This window comes from Bufo bufo, chromosome 5 (assembly GCF_905171765.1).
Source record: "Bufo bufo chromosome 5, aBufBuf1.1, whole genome shotgun sequence".
NCBI lineage: Eukaryota > Metazoa > Chordata > Amphibia > Anura > Bufonidae > Bufo > Bufo bufo.
In genome coordinates this window covers 514,061,487-514,082,560 of record NC_053393.1, presented here as the reverse complement: position 1 = coordinate 514,082,560, position 21,074 = coordinate 514,061,487, and the positions used below count along the sequence as shown (strand labels likewise).

The 21,074-nt window shown below is 42.0% G+C and overlaps 1 protein-coding gene across 1 annotated transcript in view; it reads left to right on the top strand.

Annotated features, from left to right (window-relative positions):
- The window catches only part of PLXDC2 (plexin domain containing 2), a 308,331-nt gene that overhangs the window by 118,378 nt on the left and 168,879 nt on the right, over window positions 1–21,074 (top strand). The window contains exons 4-5 of the mRNA XM_040434447.1: window positions 11,298–11,420; window positions 12,845–12,963. Of these exons, the coding sequence (XP_040290381.1) occupies window positions 11,298–11,420; window positions 12,845–12,963 (242 nt within the window). The remainder of the gene's footprint in view (window positions 1–11,297; window positions 11,421–12,844; window positions 12,964–21,074) is intronic.

Below are 21,074 nucleotides of genomic sequence, written 5' to 3'. Positions count from 1 at the left end.
TGCAGGGATTCTAAGAGCGACGCCTGTTATCTACATGTCATACTGACTCACAGTATTGTTTCAATATCACAGCAGACTCCCTATGCGTGTTACTGCAAGGCACAGTGTTCTACACCACTATAAAGGCTCTCTGCAGCCAGGAAATAGCTGTTTTTAATGTGATTCGCCATAAATAAATTTGGATCTAATTTTTTCAGAAAATTCGGCCAACCAATCGAATCAAACTACAACCCCTATTTTACACTCTGTAAAAAGGAGACTTTTCTTCTTCCACCTGGTCTGGTTTTCTAACTCTTACTACACTATACATTGGCCATTTCACCTTGCACTACATGTCCTACATTGTGCCCACATGGACAGCTACCATCAGGCAGGAGCTCCAGAATCATGGTGTGCCCAAAAGGGAAGAAAGGGTGCCCCTCCTTTTGCTGCAAGGCCCTAGGAAGCAATGGCCTGAGGGACACCACTGCATGTATCTTTAGAGCCACTAGCACCCCCATCCTCTGCACCAGCTCCTCAAGGGCTTGCTGCACATGGATAGCACCCAATCATCTCTTATCAAGAAGTACATTACCTAAAAAAGTAGCCTCTGAGAGCCTTGTTATAGGGCAATAGGGGAAGTACTTTTATGCCCTCTTGTGTTAAGACCCATGTTTAATCAGACTGCATCTGTAATCATTTACATATTTGCCTGAGACATAACTGCAGGCCAAGTTTTGCAGCAATCTGACATTTGCTGCAAAATTAGTATGACATTTGCAATTAGCGTACTTTTTTTTTTGTGCTAGTGTTGGTGTCTGTTGTTGTTTTTTACAGATGTGTTCTTTTTCTCACCCTATACAATGAACTACACATATTACCATTCCCAATGGTTTAAGATAAAATAAGCTATAAAGGGCGAAGTACATTTTCCATTTGTTTCATTTTCATGAATCCATCTATTTCTTTGTTTTATGTGATGTGTCGCTGGTTGGAGTTCTAAGGTTGAGAAGCTTCCTGATTAAACAGCTCGATGTCACTCGCTTCTGATTCAAATGAATGCATAGAAATTAAATTAAGAAAATAGTCTGGAATTGGATTAATGAAAAAAGCATTGTCTGGAATGTTTAAATACTATTAAAAGTCGAGGAAGTGTTTTCGTGCTGCAAGTGTATTCTGGACTAAAAAGAAAAAAAAAGGAACAAGTGATAAGAAAACTGAATTTAATATTTTATGAGAGAAAATCAATTAAATTTCTTTTTTTGAGTAACTTTTTGTTAGGTTTGGTTAAAAAAGCTTTGGAAAATAACCATAATATAGCCTTTGCAAGTATAGTAAGTGAGATTAAGAGTGAAAAAAATAGGAAAAGATTACGTGAATGGAGGGCACCGACTCAGAGATGGAGAGGAGGCCTGGCTTGTTGCTAAGCCAGTGGGCTTTTAAGCCATTTTCCTGGTCACCTGCCACGTGGGCGTTCCCCTAACAATATTGGATGCTCTGTATGCTTTAAACAGTAACATCAGGAGTTAAAATGCATCATTGAGGTACAGTACAAGAATTGTTTTGTCTAAAGCGAGGCCTCTGTCTCCGATCATCCTTCTACCTTATCTGCATAAGACCTCATACAGCGGCCTAATCTCAGAATGCCCGTTCCAGGACCATACTAAAGATTCCATTCTAGCAGATCTTGTTAGAAGTAGCTAAAGCTTTAATCACACATTTGCATAAAGTCTATAAAATATCAGCTATTGATTATTGGAAAAAACAAAACTTATTTTCTGTCAGGTGCCAAAACATCCACTAAATAAACATAAAAAAGCACACCTGGCTGAAAGTTGACGGATCATAATAAGATCATGACGGATGTGTCTTTTTTATTATGTTTACTGTAAAACTGGAAGTCCTGACTGACACATTGTATGAAAACAGCACCACTCATTCATGGGCTATGCCTGCTTATTTTAGGCATAGCCCATAAATGCCTGACATAAGAACACTCCTTTAAAGAGCCCCCTGCTTTTCTGTACATGTGAATTATCCCTCTTTATTTGTTCTGTGAGCTCCGGAGCTGAAAATAAACATAGTGGGAAGTAAGGAAAAGGATGTCACAGCAGTACAGTGTGGGCATAAGGGAGACACCCCCTGCTTCTGAGTGAAATGCATCTGGTTGTGCAGCTGAAACAGGGAATAATGTGGCTGAAAAAAAAATCATTAGAGAAGCCCAAAAATAACTGTTCCTTCACAGTTATGATTGTACAAAGAAGCAAAGCGATTATGCAAACTTTTTTGAAAACTCTGGCACTCTACATTTGGAAGTATTCCAACAATGAAGTAGCAACACATGGCGGCTTGAGTCATAAACCTCCAAAAGGAAGTGAATTACATTCTTCACAAATAAAGTACCAGGAGGAAAATGATATAATACACAGTCATTATTGAAAAGCAGATTTATGGAAGATACATCTGAAGGACACATAAGATAAATGAGGAACCAGAGGATTATGCCTAAGAAACAAATAATATCCTACTCCCCTAAGGATAAATGTTTGGTAAGGCTAATATTTGTATGTTTATAGAATCACCCATATGAAAAGAAAAAAAAAATGTTTTTTGCTTGCGGGACACATCAGAACAAGCTGCTTGCATGATAAACAGGTTTAATGGGAATAAGCATGTAGTCTGGTGCTTAACTGCAGGCATTAAATAAACATATTTTGTTCCGAACAAACACAGGATTAAAGATTAAAACACAGAGGAAAGTATTAAAGCATTATGTGTGACAAATCCTAAAGGCAGTAATGCCTAGTTAGTGGCTTCAAATGTATTTATGGTATCCATGCACCAACTGGCATCCATAATGACTAAGTGGAAGTGGATGATATAAAATTGCACTTACAGAGATTTTCTTACACACGCAAGTCATGGAATATTGCTAGGATATGTAAGGCTACTTTCACACTAGCGTTGTTTTAATCCGGCGTTCAATTCCGACACCGGAACTGCCCGCCGGATCCGGAAAAACGTGTGAAAACGGATTACATTTGAATCCTGATCAGGATTTTGATCACAAAGAAAAAATCCATTGGAAAAAACGGATCCGCCATTTATGGACTTTAACTTTTTTTTAACAGTATACAGTGACATTAACACTTGCAGTGGGAACACTGCAAGTATCTCTCATTCTGCCCTCATAAGAGAAGTGACAGATCCACTTTAATGCCTGATACTTGGTTGTAACCGTAGATTTTTAGACAACAGCTATAGCTACCTTTTAAAATCTAATGTGTTGAGATGACTGTAATTAGGGTATGTGTCTGTAAGTGCTACATCTGTATCAGCAGTGATAAGTACTATCATATTCTTGTGAATACTCAGCTTTGAGTTCCCTTCCAACTATATAATAGCTTAGATAAACATATGACGATATCTGAGCATATATTTGGCTTACGGTGTTCTGTAATAGGACATTACTACAGTTCTCTGCTGTTCAAATAGAGCTCAACCTTGACAGATGCTCTTCCTTATCAGTGCTGAATCTGGTAATCTATGCCAATGAACATTCATCATCCTATTTTATTTCTATGTAAAGAACCTTGAGAAGAATTTCACATAACAATGCTTATTACCAGAGGTAACAGTCGTTGTCATTTACAAAGGAACAACATTTGCTACATTTATGATAACATTTACTCCAAAAGTGGCCATTGTTTTGCCAATAACCCGTCTGAGGATTTGCTGTTTTTCCCTGGGGAAGAATTACCCATATACATAGTTCCACTGCAATGCCCCCTGCAGGGGAAATGTAGTATCACCTGCTATTTAAATGAATTCTACCATGTAATGCATAGACAGGCGGGATCCATTAGCTGCTTTTAAGAAGCAACTCTCCACTCTGGCTCATAGAGAGTGTGTCCGATGGGAGATGTCGTTATAGGATGGACATATATTAATTGTATAGACTGGCTGCACGTGATGTGATCTGACAGCCTCTCTGGTTCCAGTTGTTTCTGTATTGTTGATGGGTATGACTACACCCCTGGTCTCAGGTGTAGCTTAACTGGTCATTCCATCTCCTCTATTTAGTCTGGCCTCACCCATCATGCTATGCGGTTCATAGCTCCTTTCTGGTTGTGAAGAGCTGGTGTCTAGTTCTCCTCTGAGTTCCTGCTTGCCTATGTACCTTGGAGTTAAGTGTCTTTTCCCTATTTCTTGTTCGTTGTATTCCCCTACCTTTTGCTATTAGGCCACAGGGAATCTCTTGTCCTGACACTATCTCCAGGGCCCTTTAGGGTCAGAGAGGGCCCTAGATTCCAACGTATGAACATTCCTACCATCAAGGTCTGTTCATACTTAAAGTAGTCAGGGCTTGGTTTAGGGATTCACTAGGTGGTGACCTTTTCCCCTTTCCCTAGTTTCCAGGTCTAGTACCTTTTCCATTACCTCTTGTGGTCGGTGTGGCGTTATCTACCCACACCACTCCGTGACAGGAGGAGACTGATTCTGTCCTGCAGGAGGAGTAAGAAAGGCTTTATGGGTAGATGCCAGAAGGTGGAGGAGACTGATTGTGTCCTGCAGTGGAAATAAGAAGGGATTATATTGGCAGATGTCAGAGGAGGGAGGAAACTGATTCTGTCCTGCAAGGGAAGTACGAAGGGACTATATGCACAGATGGCAGAGGGGAGAAGAGACTAATTCTGTCCTGTAGGGAGAGTAATAAGGGACTATATTGGCAGATGCCAGAGGAATAAGTAGACTGATTCTTTCCAGAGCCTGCCAGAGCAGCATGGACTTGCAGCAGCACAAAAGAGGACACATGAAAGTAAAAATCGATGAAACATATTTTTGTGGGGCTCGAAACACTACATATTTCTTTAAAACAGTTATTAACAACCTTTCAGGACTTTTCATATGAAAATGATTCATGGGATAACCCATTTAATTGAAAGAGTACTTGGAAAATCACTACCTTCCTATTAAAGCATTTGGATGTAATGCAGACCCCCTCTTAGCCAAAGAGTAGAAGCACTACAGAAGAGTAGCTCTGGTTCGGTCCAGGGCTGATACTGCCACTGTAATACTATAGAGCAGGTCTCCTGACTGTGCTGTACTAGATTAGCTCAGATCCTCAAGGAATTGCAAAGTTTTACCTTAAAGGGGTATTCAGTTTATAAAAAGTTAACTCCTATCTACAGGGTAGGGGATAACTATTAGAGTGTTGGGGGTCCAACCACTGGGACCTCAACTGATCATGAGAATGACAGCCCTGTACTCCAAAAACAATTTATTGGCGGGTCGAGCATTCTCTATGGACCGCCGGAGATAGCTGAGCTCTACTATTTCTGGCAGTTCCATAGAGATGAATGGAGTGACAGTGTGCATGCTTTCCTTGCAGCTCCATTCGTTTTGGGGGATTTAGGGCACCCCTTCTCATGTCCCATCAATTGGACCCCTGCCGATCTAATGATTATCCCATGTCCTGTGGATAGGGTATGACTTCATACAATTGAAATACCCCTTTAAATACAACAGGACCAGGTTTTTACCTTCTCAGTCAATAAGATTACAGTAGCATGGAAACAATCACGTTAATTTGTGCTATAGAAATTGAGATTTTTAGGACCTCACAAATTGGTGTTTAATAAGCTTTCATCTATTACAAGTGTACAAACTGTAGACTGTGTTTCTTTCTATTGTAAATCCACTTGATGTGACATCTTTACCAAGGGCTAAAGATAAAGTAGAGGGCGGCAGAAATGAATCATGGTCTTTGTCCTAATTTTCAAAAAATAGTACGGGTGTTCCTCTGCTCTGTAGCTGCTCATAAATTAACCTCAGTATTAAATGTCTATTCGTTTATGCTGAATGTAGCTCTGGAAGAAATGTTTTCATTATTACATTCATAACGTTCATCCTGAGCATTGTCTTAAAATTAACTAATGTGGAATGAAATCACATCTCCACCCACATAATAAAACTAACCTATGCTCCTGAATATTTCTCTTCTGCACAGCGTTTCATTAGTTAGGGTGAAAGTTTATAACCTAGAGCTGCTTTTCCTATTTTCAGGTAGGATAAGGCTGGGTTCACACGGGCGTTGCGGGAAAAGGTGCAGGTGCGTTGCGGGAATATGCGCGATTGTTCAGCGCGAGTGCAAAACATTGTAATGCGTTTTGCACGCGCGTGAGAAAAATCGGCATGTTTGGTACATCACATGGTCCATCACATGATCTTTTACCATGGTGATGAACCATGTGATGACCGGAGTGACGTCACCACAGGTCCTTTTCCTGTGCACAGCAAAGAAGAAGACAGAAGAGATGCCGGCTGCGCGAGCAAGTGGATTAAGGCGAGTTAAATTATTATAATTATAATTCACCTCCCGCATTGCACCCGCATGGAAATCTCGCCCGTGTGAACTCAGCCTAAGAAATACTAGTATGGAAATGTTATTAGTCACCCAACCTACTGTATATTTAAAGGGGTGTTCCTATCTGAGAAATTTATGGCATATTGCTAGAACATGCCATTAATGTCCGATAGGTTTGAGTTCCACCATTGGAACCCACTTCTATCTCCAGAACAGGGCCCCCGAAGTGCAGGGAGAACAGCCGTGCATATCTGGCCACCCTCTGTTCTCCACTATGGGAGCATTGGCTCAACTATTTCTGGCAGTCAAATACTAGTACATCCCTTCCTTTAGGTTTACACAAAGTTTTCCTCTCTCCTCTTCATCACAGAGCAGCATTCAAAAATGTTAGATTTTATCCAATATATTTTGATCAAACCGCCTACCAGCACAAAGGTGGTCTCAGTCAGACAGGTCCTACTCATTATCACAAGTAGTAAATTGCAGCCTGTAATATTTAATATGAAGTTCCTAGGGGAGGAGTTCCCAGTCTCCGCAATCCTTCCTCTGAGCAGTTAAGGAGAAAACACTATATACTCATTGACTGTTGGGTTCAATTTGACAGTATAAATCCCTATGCACTGAGCTCCCTCTCTTCAAGCAGACAGAATTTTATAATTTATCTGGATGGTTGTATAAAAGAAAGCAAGAGGTTTGTATCTGAAAATCATAATTCCACCACCTAAAATAATTTGGGACCCATCCACATTAAATACTATTAAATCATAGGTAGTTTCCTACCTACCGTCTTTCTCCAAAAATAAGACGGGGTCATATAATATTGTTTTGCTCTGAAAAAAGGGCTAGGGCTTATTTTTAGGGGATGTCTTTATTTTTTTCCCATGAACAATCACACATTTATTCAAATATAATCATATCATTACATTCTGGAACATCAGCATAGCTCTTCAAACCCTGAATTCTATCAAGTTGTTGAGATCCTATTTTCATGTACTGTGCAACAGTCTACATTAACTCGAATTTCTGAACACTCACTCACCAGACCTCCTTGGATGGGCCCTCACACACCTCACTACCGTCAAAGGCGCACCACCATCACATCACTTGCTGTTCCAGCTGCGTTCCACTGCAGCAGCTCCCCCTGGTGACCGGAAGCAGCCACAACACTCAGGCATGAGAGTGGAGTGATCTGAGTGGGACTAGTGCCACTGTGTGTGTGACAGCATTACCAGGACTACCGGTACCCACTCTGTGTGTTACAGCCCTAGCGGGCCCGGGTGTGGAGTGATGCGAGTGTGACAATCGGAACCCAGCATTAGCTAACCCTTATCGTTGTTGGGTGCAATCCTTTTTGGGGGTCTAAGCTTTCTTTCTAAAGGTCTTCTGTCCTGCTGTATTCTATTTTTTACATGTATAGCTGCCTGAACACTATTTTTAATGAAATCTAACAAGGGTTTATTTTTGGGGTAGGGCTTATAGTTCAAGCCTACTGCAAAAACCCTGAAAAAACAAGCTAAGGCTTATTTTTGGGGTAGGTCTTATTTTTTTGAGTTTTCTAGATCACCTTTGTTAAACCATTTACCATCGTAATCCATCTAATAATAAACTATATAATTGTTTTACTATATAATAAAGTTAACCACTGAACCATGATAGACCTCCAGGGATACCAGTTATTAACCTATTGCTGTTGCATACCACAATAAAAAATAAATATCAATATTAACCACCTTCATGATGCTTAACTACCAGAGATATTTGGTATTGATGGTGAATACACCTCATTACACACTGGGAGGGATATTGTAGAATACGCCTTAAGGCATTCTACATAAAAATGTGTAATATCGTACTTTAGGAAGGTTATCAAAGTGATAATAGTTGTGAAAAGGAAGGACTTTGAGATATGTAGATAGATAAAAGATAGATAGATAGATATGACTAGATAGATACAAAAGGAAAAGATTGCAGCACTTCCAATTGGTGAAAAAATGTGAAGTCCTTTATTCACCCATGCAACGTTTCAGTCCTCTTACTGGGACCGTTCTCAAGCAATACATACATGGTCATTGTGGATATTTATAGGGTGTCAATATACAGGGTGGGCCATTTATATGGATACACCTTAATACAATGGGAATGGTTGGTGATATTAACTTCCTGTTTGTGGCACATTAGTATATGTGAGGGGGGAAACTTTTCAAGATGGGTGGTGACCATGGCGGCCATTTTGAAGTCGGCCATTTTGAATCCAACTTTTGTTTTTTCAATAGGAAGAGGGTCAAGTGACACATCAAACTTATTGGGAATTTCACAAGAAAAACAATGGCGTGCTTGGTTTTAACGTAACTTTATTCTTTCATGAGTTATTTACAAGTTTCTGACCACTTATAAAATGTGTTCAATGTGCTGCCCATTGTGTTGGATTGTCAATGCAACCCTCTTCTCCCACTCTTCACAAACTGATAGCAACACCGCAGGAGAAATTCTAGCACAGGCATCCAGTATCCGTAGTTTCAGGTGCTGCACATCTCGTATCTTCACAGCATAGACAATTGCCTTCAGATGACCCCAAAGATAAAAGTCTAAGGGGGTCAGATCCGGAGACCTTGGGGGTCACTGGCCCACGACGACCAATCCACTTTCCAGGAAACTGTTCATCTAGGAGTGCTCGGACCTGACAGCCATAATGTGGTGGTGCACCATCTTGCTGGAAAAACTCAGGGAACGTGCCAGCTTCAGTGCATAAAGAGGGAAACACATCATCATGTAGCAATTTCGCATATCCAGTGGCCTTGAGGTTTCCATTGATGAAGAATGGCCCCACTATCTTTGTACCCCATATACCACACCATACCATCAATTTTTTTGTTTCAACAGTCTTGGAGGGACCTATCCAATGTGGGTTAGTGTCAGACCAATAGCGGTGGTTTTGTTTGTTAACTTCACCATTCACATAAAAGTTTGCCTCATCACTGAACAAAATCTTCTGCGTAAACTGAGGATCCTGTTACAATTTTTGTTTTGCCCATTCTGCAAATTCAGTGCACCGATCTGGGTCATCCTGGTTGAGATGCTGCAGTAGCTGGAGTTTGTAAGGGTGCCATTTGTGAGTAGCTAATATCCGCCGAAGGGATGTTCGACTAATGCCACTCTCCAGTGACATGCGGCGAGTGCTACGCTGTGGGCTCTTGCTGAATGAAGTTAGGACAGCCACTGATGTTTCTTCATTAGAGACAGATTTCATGCGTCCACATTTTGGCAAATCCAACACTGAACCAGTTTCACGAAACTTAGCAAGCAGTTTGCTAACTGTAGCATGGGAGATGGGTGGTCTCGTAGGGTGTCTTGCATTCAAATCTGCTGCAATGACCCGGTTACTGCGTTCACCAGACATCAACACAATTTCTATCCGCTCCTTGTTAAACTCGGCGACATGTCAATGGCTGTAAACAAAGAGAAACTTGTAAATAACTCATGAAAGAATAAAGTTACGTTAAAACCAAGCATACCATTGTTTTTCGTGTGAAATTCCCAATAAGTTTGATGTGTCACATGACCCTCTTCCTATTGAAAAAACAAAAGTTGGATTCAAAATGACCAACTTCAAAATGGCCGCCATGGTCACCACCCATCTTGAAAAGTTTCCCCCCTCACATATACTAATGTGCCACAAACAGGAAGTTAATATCACCAACCATTCCCATTTTATTAAGGTGTATCCATATAAATGGCCCACCCTGTACTTATGTAATTAATAATCACATAGGGCATCGCAAAGTGTTATATTATTTTCTTGTATTTTTCATTTGTTTCTTGATCAATTAAGTTTTTTTTTTTCTTGTTTTTTTTTAGACTATTAGTTATGACACGTATGTTGGTTCTTTATGTATTGGCTAAGAGACCCAGGAGACACCGCCTTGTGGTAATTCACTTTGCGATGCCCTCGGTACTCTTTAGTGTGTATACTAAGTATCCATAATTAAGATATTATACTCTGCAACCGGCCACTGTATATGGATAGCAGATAGGATCGATCGGCCCATATGTGTCGGATAATGGCCAATTGTCCGACGCGTGTGCCTTTCGATACCGGGGTGGGTTAGGTGTGCTTCACTGCAGCACTTCCCATGTCCTCTGCTTTTTCCATAAGGTGACATTTCACGGTTCTATTTACTACTGGGTTACTTGGATACTAGGTTATGCATTGACGGGTCATGTGAGGTATCACATGACTATGACGCGCGGACATGCTTATGGGAGCCGCATACTTGTCTTACGTTGTCAAGTCCGATCATGTGATGAATCACGTGATGATGACGCGCAGACATGCGCTGTAGAGTACTTGGTACGCTATGTAATTATGTCGGCCGATTGTGTTTCTCAGGTGAGCGGACTATGTTCATCTATGGTTTACTACCCCTTACATATGATGACACACATATAGCATCTTATGTAATGGGGGTCACTATTCACACAGGGACAATAAACTGTCATCTTATGCTGGTCACAGTATCATATATGTCACAGTATATTGTGGAGATGCCACAATTTTTTTTAAAAGTCACAAGAACATTTCCAGGTGCAAGGGTAATGATAAATCTCCTCCTTAGAACCTAAAAGACCTCCATCTTGTAACACATAAACGCTAAAAATAGCTAAGTACAGATATTAAAAACACCATATAAAACACCACTCAGCAAACACTACATAAATGAGTATGACCCAGCAATACGTGTGGTAGTAATCAGTCAAGTTTTTGTCCTACAGACAGATGCAATTCCATCCCTCTTCGTCATCTGCACCTCCATTCTACCAAACACATCTAAACTAGACTTAATTGGCAGATCTGTGGCACATAGTGATAAAGCGATCTTCCAGTGCGCGGATAAAGCTGGTCTTAGCATTTTATTGTTGCAAGAAATCTGATTATAATATCCGTTTTCTTCAGGTTTTATATATACCGGAGAAGTGGTTCATCGGATGCTCACGGCAACACAATATATTGCTCCCTTGATGGCCAATTTTGATCCAAGCGTGTCCAGAAATTCTACAGTCAGATACTTTGACAATGGTACGTATGAAATTCATACTCTTATTTATGCCTTGATACAGTGCCACCTTAAAGGGGCCTCAAAAATAAATCATTTATTGTGTGATAAAAGTTCATACAGCTTTCTAATATACTTTGTATATCAAATCTTAATGGTTTTCAAGATTTCTGCTCTGTTGTCAGTCAGTGGGAACCTTCACTGCTCAGTCTGTCCATGTCATGTAATGGATACACGGGTGCATGGCTCCCAGAGAGACAGCGACAGAGATTTTTGTCCACTGGAAATAAATAAGGTTCATATGTATTAACAGAAAGCAGAGATCTTGAATAGTGATGAGCGGCATAGGCAATATTGGAATTTGCGATATTTAGCAAATTTTTTGCCAAATACTCACCACAAATTTGCAAAATCGAGTATTAGTGATCCCCAGTCATTGTCTACTTGATTACGAAAATCGCCAATGTAATATGTTCGCGATAAATTTAGGATGAGAATATTCAACACTATTCGCGAATACGAATCTATATTAGCGATATTCGCAATAAAAATTCGTAATTCGAATATTTGCGCTCAACACTAATCTTGAAAACTTTAAGAAAGTGTTTGTTGGTACCTTTGTGACAACGGTATTTTAAAGGGGACCCCTACAGAGCCTGACGATGAAGGGCACCCTTCACTGTTTTTCCAGCCTCGGTAGCTTGGCCTCCTTTCTCCTCCCCCGCCAACTGTAGCACAGCCTCCATGTGTGCTGCAATGCCCCTACGCAGTCATAAAGGGATGACTTATCTCAGTGATACGCTAACATTTTAAAGATGAGAAAACCCCTTTAAGGAATTATTCTTTGCCATTTGAGGGACCTCATACAGTAGCCCAGAATCACTATTACCTCTTCACCTTGACTTTAGCTAAAACTTTGGCATATTTAGGTGCAAAACATCTAGTGTTCGACAGTTTTCATGCATGCTTGACATGGGGGCATGGTTTGGCATGCAAGGGGTGCGATTATTTTTTTTTTTGCTCTAAAATGCAGCAAAATTTCTGTCTTAAAAATCGAAAAGAAAGTAAGACAACTAAAAGCTGTCTTAAGAATTTAGATAGGCAGGCTCATATTTACTACTGTAAGTGCATCTAGGTTTTGGTGTAAATTGTTCTGAAATGTGGTGCTCCTTGGCGCAAGAGAAATTATCTGCGCTTACTCCGGGGATGGGGTGGGGCATGGCCTAATATGTGACATTTTGAGCCAAAATTGCACCACTATTCTGGCATAAAATTTAGTCTCAAACTAAGCCAATCCTACGTAGAATAGTGTAGACAAAATGAGTGTAAGCTCTGATGCAATAAAGAAATTCTTGTGTTCTACCGTGAGTTAGCTTAACTCGATATAGTAAGAGCCAGGAAATACACGTGTCAGAAAATCTTCCTTACATTTACATTTATTTTGCAGGAACCGCCCTTGTGGTCCAGTGGGACCATGTCCATCTGCAAGACAACTACAGCCTCGGCAGCTTCACCTTTCAGGCCACCTTGATCAATGATGGTCGAATAGTGTTCGGATACAAGGAAGTAAGTCAATAAAAAAATGATCTCTCGTATCAGTTTAGTTCCTTTCCAAATACAAATCACCATGCTGACAGATGCTCTTTAACTCCCTTCTGACATCCAGCGTACATGTATGGCAGATGTAGGGTCTTTAAGGATGGCGCCTGCTCCAGAGGGGAGAAAGCTCCATAGCTACCGAATGCCTTCTGTTTCACTCAGCAGACACACAGGGTTAATGTTTGCGATCAGCAGTAATGCCGTTCGCAGACTTTTAACATCCCAGATGCCGTGGTCAAATATGAGCATGGCATCTGAATGGCAAAAACCCCTGGAAGTGCGCTTTTAGGGCAGGAATGCCTTCCCCTGGCTAAGATTGGGAAAGGCGTTCCATTTAAGTAATAGGCTAGTAATAGGCCAGAGCCATCTTCTAGGCTTATTACTGGTATATTCCAATTCTGATTCTCCATTTTTTCATCGCTTCACCTCCTCAACAATTTTTTATAAAATAGTTATGGGGGTCAGAATATGGTGATGAAAAGAAAAAAGGAATTTTTTACAAAGTTTAAATTTTTTTTCAGTATTAAAACACAAGAAAAACTATATAAATGTGCTATCGCTGTAAACATACTGACCCAGAGAGAATGAAGATAACAGGTCAGTTTTACTGCATAGTGAACGCTGTAAAAAAAAAATTGCGGAATTGCATTTTTTCCTATTCCACCTTATATGAATTTTTTTTCCAGCTTCCCACTAAATCATATTTAATAATAAATGGTGCTATTTGAAAGTACAACTTGTTATGCAAAACAAGCTATCATATGGCTATGTGAACGGAAAAATAAAAAAGTTATGGCTCTGGGAAGTCAGGGAGTAAAAAACAAAAACGCATAAAAAAAAGAAAGAAAATCACCATGTCAGGAATGGGGTTAAAGTATTTTACAAATGTCCTTTAGCAAGAGTGATGGTCACCTGAATTAGCGCCTCACCCTTTACATATTGAGGGGGAACAAAACAATGGTGCCCTTTCTCCCCATTGCTTTTTGCTCTGATAATTGAGCTGATACGAACACTGAATTTTTTAAGATCCGATAATTATGAGTTTCCACCGGGATGATTGTTACTATTTTATGACCATGACTTGCTTCTATTTCATAATTATTTCATAATTATAGACTGCATTTCAAAATTTCTAATTATTAGGAGATTTGGCCTTTTCTGGTTTTGGCAAGATATGGAAAAAAGTCAAATATTGCATTTGTGCTCCTGCAACGCCATTCATCTCTATGGGAGTTCAGGGGAATATACAGGGTGGGCCATGGAAAAGAAGCCCGCCTCCAATATCTCCAAATCAAACTGCCTAGTAGTAAATCTGTCCATACTAACCAATCAAAGTTCAGCTTTCATTTTTTCAGAGCCCTGTAGGAGCTGAATGCTGAGCTCTGATTGGTTGTTATACACAACTAAGACTGATTTACTATTAGGCAGTTTGATTTGGAGATATTGGAGGCGGGCTACTTTTTCATGGCCCACCCTGCACAACGCTTGGCTATTTCCTGAACTCCTATAGAGATGAATGGAACTGCAGGGGCTGCAGTGCATATGCACAATCTGCTATTCCGTGTTCCGTATAATTTCTGGGGACTCAGCGCTGTACGAAGTCCCTGTTCTTGTGATCGATGTTGGTCCCAGCAGTAGGACCACTACTGAATTAATAGGGGATGACTTTCCAAAAATAAAATATGCAAAACATAGTTAATTTTCTATATTATAACCTTCGTAGCTTACTTTTTCTGCTCCGTTTTCCAGTCCTGGACACCGCTGCTTGCGTTCTGTGACATATCGTTCCATCCCTTTAATGTCTATAATCAAAATAAGTTTTATTATGACATCTGTGAAGGTCCAACACATGGTAACCCTGCTAATCATCTGTTTGAGGAGACTGTGGGTGCTCAGTCTCCGCTTAACAAGAGCAGCGCCTTCCATTGTATAGCAGGTGTGCTGTCAGGAGGGTGTCACAACCTATCGCTGACCCTGTTGTGCCTGGGGTCAGAAGATCGCAGCGGGTGGCTACTCAATCAGTTTCTCAAGAGGTCACTCCATGACCTAGTGGTGGGAATGGATTCCCGGCCCAGGTTTTCCTGCTTAGGTTTGCAATCCTTTTTGTCCCATTTAGGGTCAATTCACACGTCCGCAGAATGGGTCCGCATCCGTTCCGCAAATTGCGGAACAGGTGCGGACCCATTCATTCTCTATGGGGCAGGAATAGATGCGGACAGCACACAGTGTGCTGTCTGCATCCGCATTTTACGAAGCGCGCCCCTGATCTTCCAGTCCGCGGCTCCGAAACAAAAAATAGAACATGTCCTATTCTTATCCGCAATTGCGGACAAGAATAGGCAGTTCTATGGGGGTGCCAGCTGGGTGTATTGCGGATCCGCAATACACTACGGACGTGTGAATGGACCCTTAGGAATCGTTAGCTTTTCCTTTTAGCTGTTCTCTGTCAGCCACTCGCAGGTACTATGTATTCTCCCTTTCTGCTTCCCTTGTTGCCAGATATAGACCTTCCTTCCAGATCCTCTATTCTGACCTCAGGTGGACAACTGTTGCTGTGAAGCTGTTGGAACTGGAGATGCCAGATCTCCGGTTCTCTCCTGTTTGTTGTCTCTCTTCGGGGATTGTTCGTGGTATTTGTGTTGTCTGTCCTTTCCCTGTTGTTACCCTAGGTGTCAGTGGTGAGGACTTGTGCTCCCACCGCCTTACTCACTACCTAGACCTTATTCAGGGTAAGCCAGGGACGAGGCACGTGATCGGCGTACGGGTTAGCAGCTCGTCTAGGGACATCAGGGCAGCCAGTGCTAGGTGAGTTAGGGGTCACCGCTCCCTCTCCCTAGTGGTAGGGTACTCTTCTTCTCTCCCCTCTGTGCTGCACATCTGTTTCCTGCCTAATCAGACGTGATATGTGCTTGGTATTTCAGCTCAGCCCCATTCACTTTATTGGGACTGAGCTGCGCCTAAGCCATCTGACCCATGAAAGTGATGTCACTGGCTTGGGAAGAAACCATGGCGCTCCGGTGACACCCACCAATCCTGAGGATAGGTCTTCAATATCAACCATCTGGAAAACTCTGTATCAACCATATCTGTAAAGAATAAATCAAGGCAACTGGACTTACTGTCGATTTCTTGAAAACGTTTCACTCGTTCTTCCAACGAGCTTTCTCAATTCTGAGTGCCTTGATTTATTCTTTACAGATATACCATGACCTGGATAAATGAGAACCTTCACAGACATCTGTATCAACCACCTCCAACTACTGTGGAAGGAATATGGTGGCTGGGCGTGCATGCTTATTGTTATAGGGAGAAAGACATGAGCAGCTGTCCAGGTACGTAGCTATAGGGGAAGCAGGAGAAGCTGCTGCTTTGGGGCCCAACTTCACAAGGGGCCCCCTCAGGAGGGGATTTTATTGTCAGAAGCGCCCTCAACAATATTATACAATGACATTATATACAGTGACACTGTAGGAAAATGGATGGAGCGGCTGCCGGGCCTGGTCTGAGAGCTCGATTTTGACTCGACACAGGAGTGAGGGTTGCACGTGAGTTGGGGGTCACGACGAAGTTGCTGGGATGAGGGGGTCAGTTCAAAAATTTGCTGTGGGGCCCTTGTTACGCCACTACAGCTGCCAGATATCTCCGGTGTGTTCTAACCCAAATGGAAATGGGGCCCGGGCTCCCACCATTTTTTTTTCTTCTTTCCAACAGCCTTGATCCAGCCCTGCCTGGCAATGCAGCAGTTAATCCTTATTTTCAGGACATTTGCAGTAACGCTGATCTAATGCCATTGTCATCTAGCGCGGCTAATTCTCATTGCAGTTTGATTTTCCTCACAATGTGCATTTTCCTTAATAAGTCACAACTGAGAGGTTTTGCAATCTAAAGTTCTTGTGTGCTCAGCTGAGGATATTATAACTCAGACAGAAGATCCAGTCTTTTCTCATTAATCCGCCTTCTTTACAAGTGTTTGGAGGGTGAATGAAGCCTCGTTTGTTTCTGTATCTGTGAATGTGTCTTCATTTAAGATGGCTAATGAAATGATGCTATCTTGACCCCGAATTTAATTTGTATATTTTGTCGATGCAGACATCAGTTGGAGTGGGAATAGAAAACTAAAGGAGAAACTGTCTTTGTTGCCCAAAGCAGCCAATCACAGCTCAGCTTTCATTTCATATTCTGCCCTTCTAACATGAAAGCTGTGCTGTGATTGGTTACTATCGGGCTGATTCACTCGACTGAATTTGCTGGCTGAATTTTGTCAAGACTGCTGCAGGTCACTCGGGAGACAGTTCTATTTTTTTGCGGTGCGGACGAATCACGGACCTATTCAAGTTGAATGGATCTCGATCCTTCTCGGCCGCCGCAAATTGCGGTCCCCAATGCACGGAACGGCCGCACAACGGCCGTGTACATGAGGCCTCAAGGATATGTCCACCATTTATTTGAAAGTCCCAATGTATGTGAATTGAAAACATAAAATAATTTTACAAATTGTCTTAAATAAAAATCTCCCATTGTTTGATGTCTCCACCTCCCATGCAGACCTATGTGTCTCCAAGGTAGCAGACTACAAACAAACCCCCGTATTTTAGACCTGGCTATTATAAGAGCATAGATGAAAACTTTTGTCAAGCCATTTTGCCACAAAGCAGTCAGATGCCCGCATGATCCCATTATAGTCTATGGAGTCTGGCTATGCGCGGCACTATCCTACTATTCCAGATCTAGATAACTCCAGCAGCCTGGACAGCTTGCCAGATCTAGGATAATGCAGATGTGAACATACCCTTAGCAAGAAGGAAGGGACAGATGGAAGATAGTATGACAACAGGATCATACTATACACCGGGTTTATCAATGCCCTAGACCAGTGATGGTGAACCTTTTAGAGACCGAGTGCCCAAACTGAAACCCAAAGCCCACTTATTTATCGCCAAGTGCCAACACGGCAATTTAACCTGAATAGCAATATAGTATATCTTCCATGTATCACTTAGCTATAAGCATATTAGTACGCCAAAGGCATATTAGTACGCCAAAGACTTTTTCAAGGGTGCGGGTGCCCACAGAGAGGGCTCCGAGTGCCGCCTCTGGCACTCGTGCCATAGGTTCGCCAACACTGCCCTAGACCATTTTCCCAGATTACACTGTCCTTGGGCAGTAAACTGAATCTGTTCCCTGGGTGAAGTAAATCTAGCTACAACAGTGACTAATGTTTATTTCCAAGAATAAAGGGAATCTATCAGCAGTTTTGACCATGCTAATCTGCTGACGGCAGTAGCTAGGGTCTGGAGATAGCAGGACAAGCATACCTTTTGTGGAGCTTTTCTTATCAGGAGTAGTGTGAATATAAAGTTTCATTTTGCCAAATTTTGCTCCAGCAAGTGCACATGCGGAGATTCACTTTCTTCACAGCCCCTCCCCTTTGCTGTGAGTGACAGCTGTAGCATCCAACCAGGAGACCAAAACAGCTGTTACTTAGTAGAGGGGAGGGGCTGTGAAGCAGGTCAATGCAGAGAGCACATTACAGTGAAGTTCTGCCTCCACTGCACAGCAGGGGCAGAACCTGGCAGAATAAAGTTCATATTCTCACTACTCCTGATAAAAAAAAAACTACACAAAACATGTTTTTGTCCTGCTTTCCCCAGCCCCGATCTACTGCTAGCAGCAGTCTAGCATGGTCAGAACCACTGACAGACTCCCTTTGAACATTTGCACCTTGATTCAAACTATACATAACAAGGACACAATTATATGATCATTTTCAGCAATGTTTGGGAGATTATCTCCTTTTTACAGTGAAAATAGCATTTACTATACCTCCACATAGATATATACGGTAAGAATTCACCGTGCCCGAATGTTTCATTGTTTTCTTAAGAGACCTATCACTGTTAGAGCTGTTGGAGTGGAAACTGCAGAATCTACAGGCACAATCAATGGACTGAAGAGAGAAAAGTATAATACTTTCAATGAGGGAATACATTTGGTGCTGAATATTTGACAACTGTTCTCCTACGGAGCCCCATTGAACCAGTTACCGTGATGATAAGTGCAAATGTAAAGATGACTTGCTGTGCTCAAATGCATTTAGTTTTTTCTCTCATTAAGCAGAACTGAAATGATTATTTATGAACCCAGACCCAGCATCCCACAAAAGCCATAGTGATGTCTCCACAGCTGACCAATTTGCATCTCTTTGCATTACACCATGCCTGAGTGCAGTTTTACCTGTTACAAGTGGTCCTCTGGTCCTCTGCAGAAGGGCTCAATAAAAGCCATGTCCTGCGTAGTGGAAATGTTAGATTACTAATGAAGGTTGCAAAAATGTAAAGCAAGAATTGGATGTGCCACTATGGACACCTGAATGAAGAGAAAACTTTATGTACGATGATGCAATGACATAGAGAAGAGAGATGGCGCTATAGCATCACGATTAAAGGGGTTGTCCAGGTTCAGAGCTGAACCCGGACATACCCATAATTTCACCCAGGCAGCCCCCCTGATGTTAGCATCGGAGCATTTCATGCTACGGCTAGGGCTCTTTTATTTACAATAACACACTGCCGCGCAGAGGCTTCCGCCCAGCAGTGTGTTCGGTGACGTCGCCGGCTCTGACGGGCGGGCTTTTAGCACTGCCCTAGCCATTTTACATGCTAGGGCAGCGCTAAAGCCCACCCATCAGTGCCGGTGACATCACCGGGCTTCCTGGCAGCCCGAAGGAGAGCCGGGTAGATTACTGGAACTCCAGAAAATGCATGAACTGCTCCGATGCTCAAGTCAGGGGGGCTGCCTGGGTGAAAATGGGGATATGTCCAGGTTCAGCTCTGAACCCAGACAACCCCTTTAAGCTGAGTTTTCTTTATGGGGCCAAATCTGGTGTTTGTTTCCTTTTCCTTTTCCCCACGATCCTTCAGCCAATTCATTTATATACCGCTGACATATTCCACAGCGTTGTAAAGAGATTGCCATCACTCACTATCCTCATTGGGGTAGCACAGTCTCATTCCAAATGCACCTCAGTATGTTTTCCTAAAACTGGCAAAAACAAAGTGGAATTTACAGACTCCATGCACAGGTTACCCTTGGTTGGAATTGAAAGCAGGGTCCCAGGAGCCATTTCTAATCGCTAAGGGTACATTTACAAGACACTGAAAAAAACAGCTGTTCAAAACAGATACGCTTTTCATGGAGATTTTTCCTCTGTGTGCATCCATTCTCTGGCTGTCTATCCATTTTTAACAGCCATTTTGCATCCATTTTAAAGGCCCTTAAAGCGGATGAATTTCATTGTTTTTTTTTTTTTAAGATCCAAACCCCTGCAGTGCCTTGAGTATATATTATGCCCCCACAGTGCCCCTAGTATAAAAATGCCCACTATATTGCTCCAGTCTCTATAATTACCTCTCTGTAGTTCCCCCAGTGTCTATAATGTCCCCTCTTTAGCAGGAGTGTGATTTACAAATACACAGGGACGTTGTTAAAGTCTCAAAAGATCTGGGGCCCATCCTCAATAAATATGGCCTAATTCTCTAAGTTGCCATATCCCCTCCCCCCACACTGCATTTTGCTGTACTTGCTATACAGCAGCACCTATCTGTCACATCCAGGGCCTCCCAGGTGATGTCTCCTCCAATGTAGATCTTCTCTGTCATCATCTTCTCCATATGGTCCGGACAACTTCCCTCAGCCGCCTCGTCTCTGCAGAGTGTGACACATAGACATCTTAGCTTCCTTACATTTCATCATCTCCCAACCTGGAGTCCCCACAGTGTTATCTTGCTGCTCACTGTGCTCCCCAATACCCCCAAATACTATGCTGAAGAAATAATAATGCTCCCATAGTAATAGTGCTCCTGATAGTCCCACCAATAGTAATTCCCTCCTAGAATGCCCTCACTAGTAATAACTGCGCCCTACAGTGCCCCCAACCATGATAATGCCCCCCAAAAGTGCCTCCATTAGTAGATAAAGCCCTCCAGTATTAATAATACCCTCACAGAACCCCCAGTAGAAATAAACCCCCCTTTTGTTCTGCCAGTGGTAATAAAGCTCTCTACAGACCCCTCATTAGT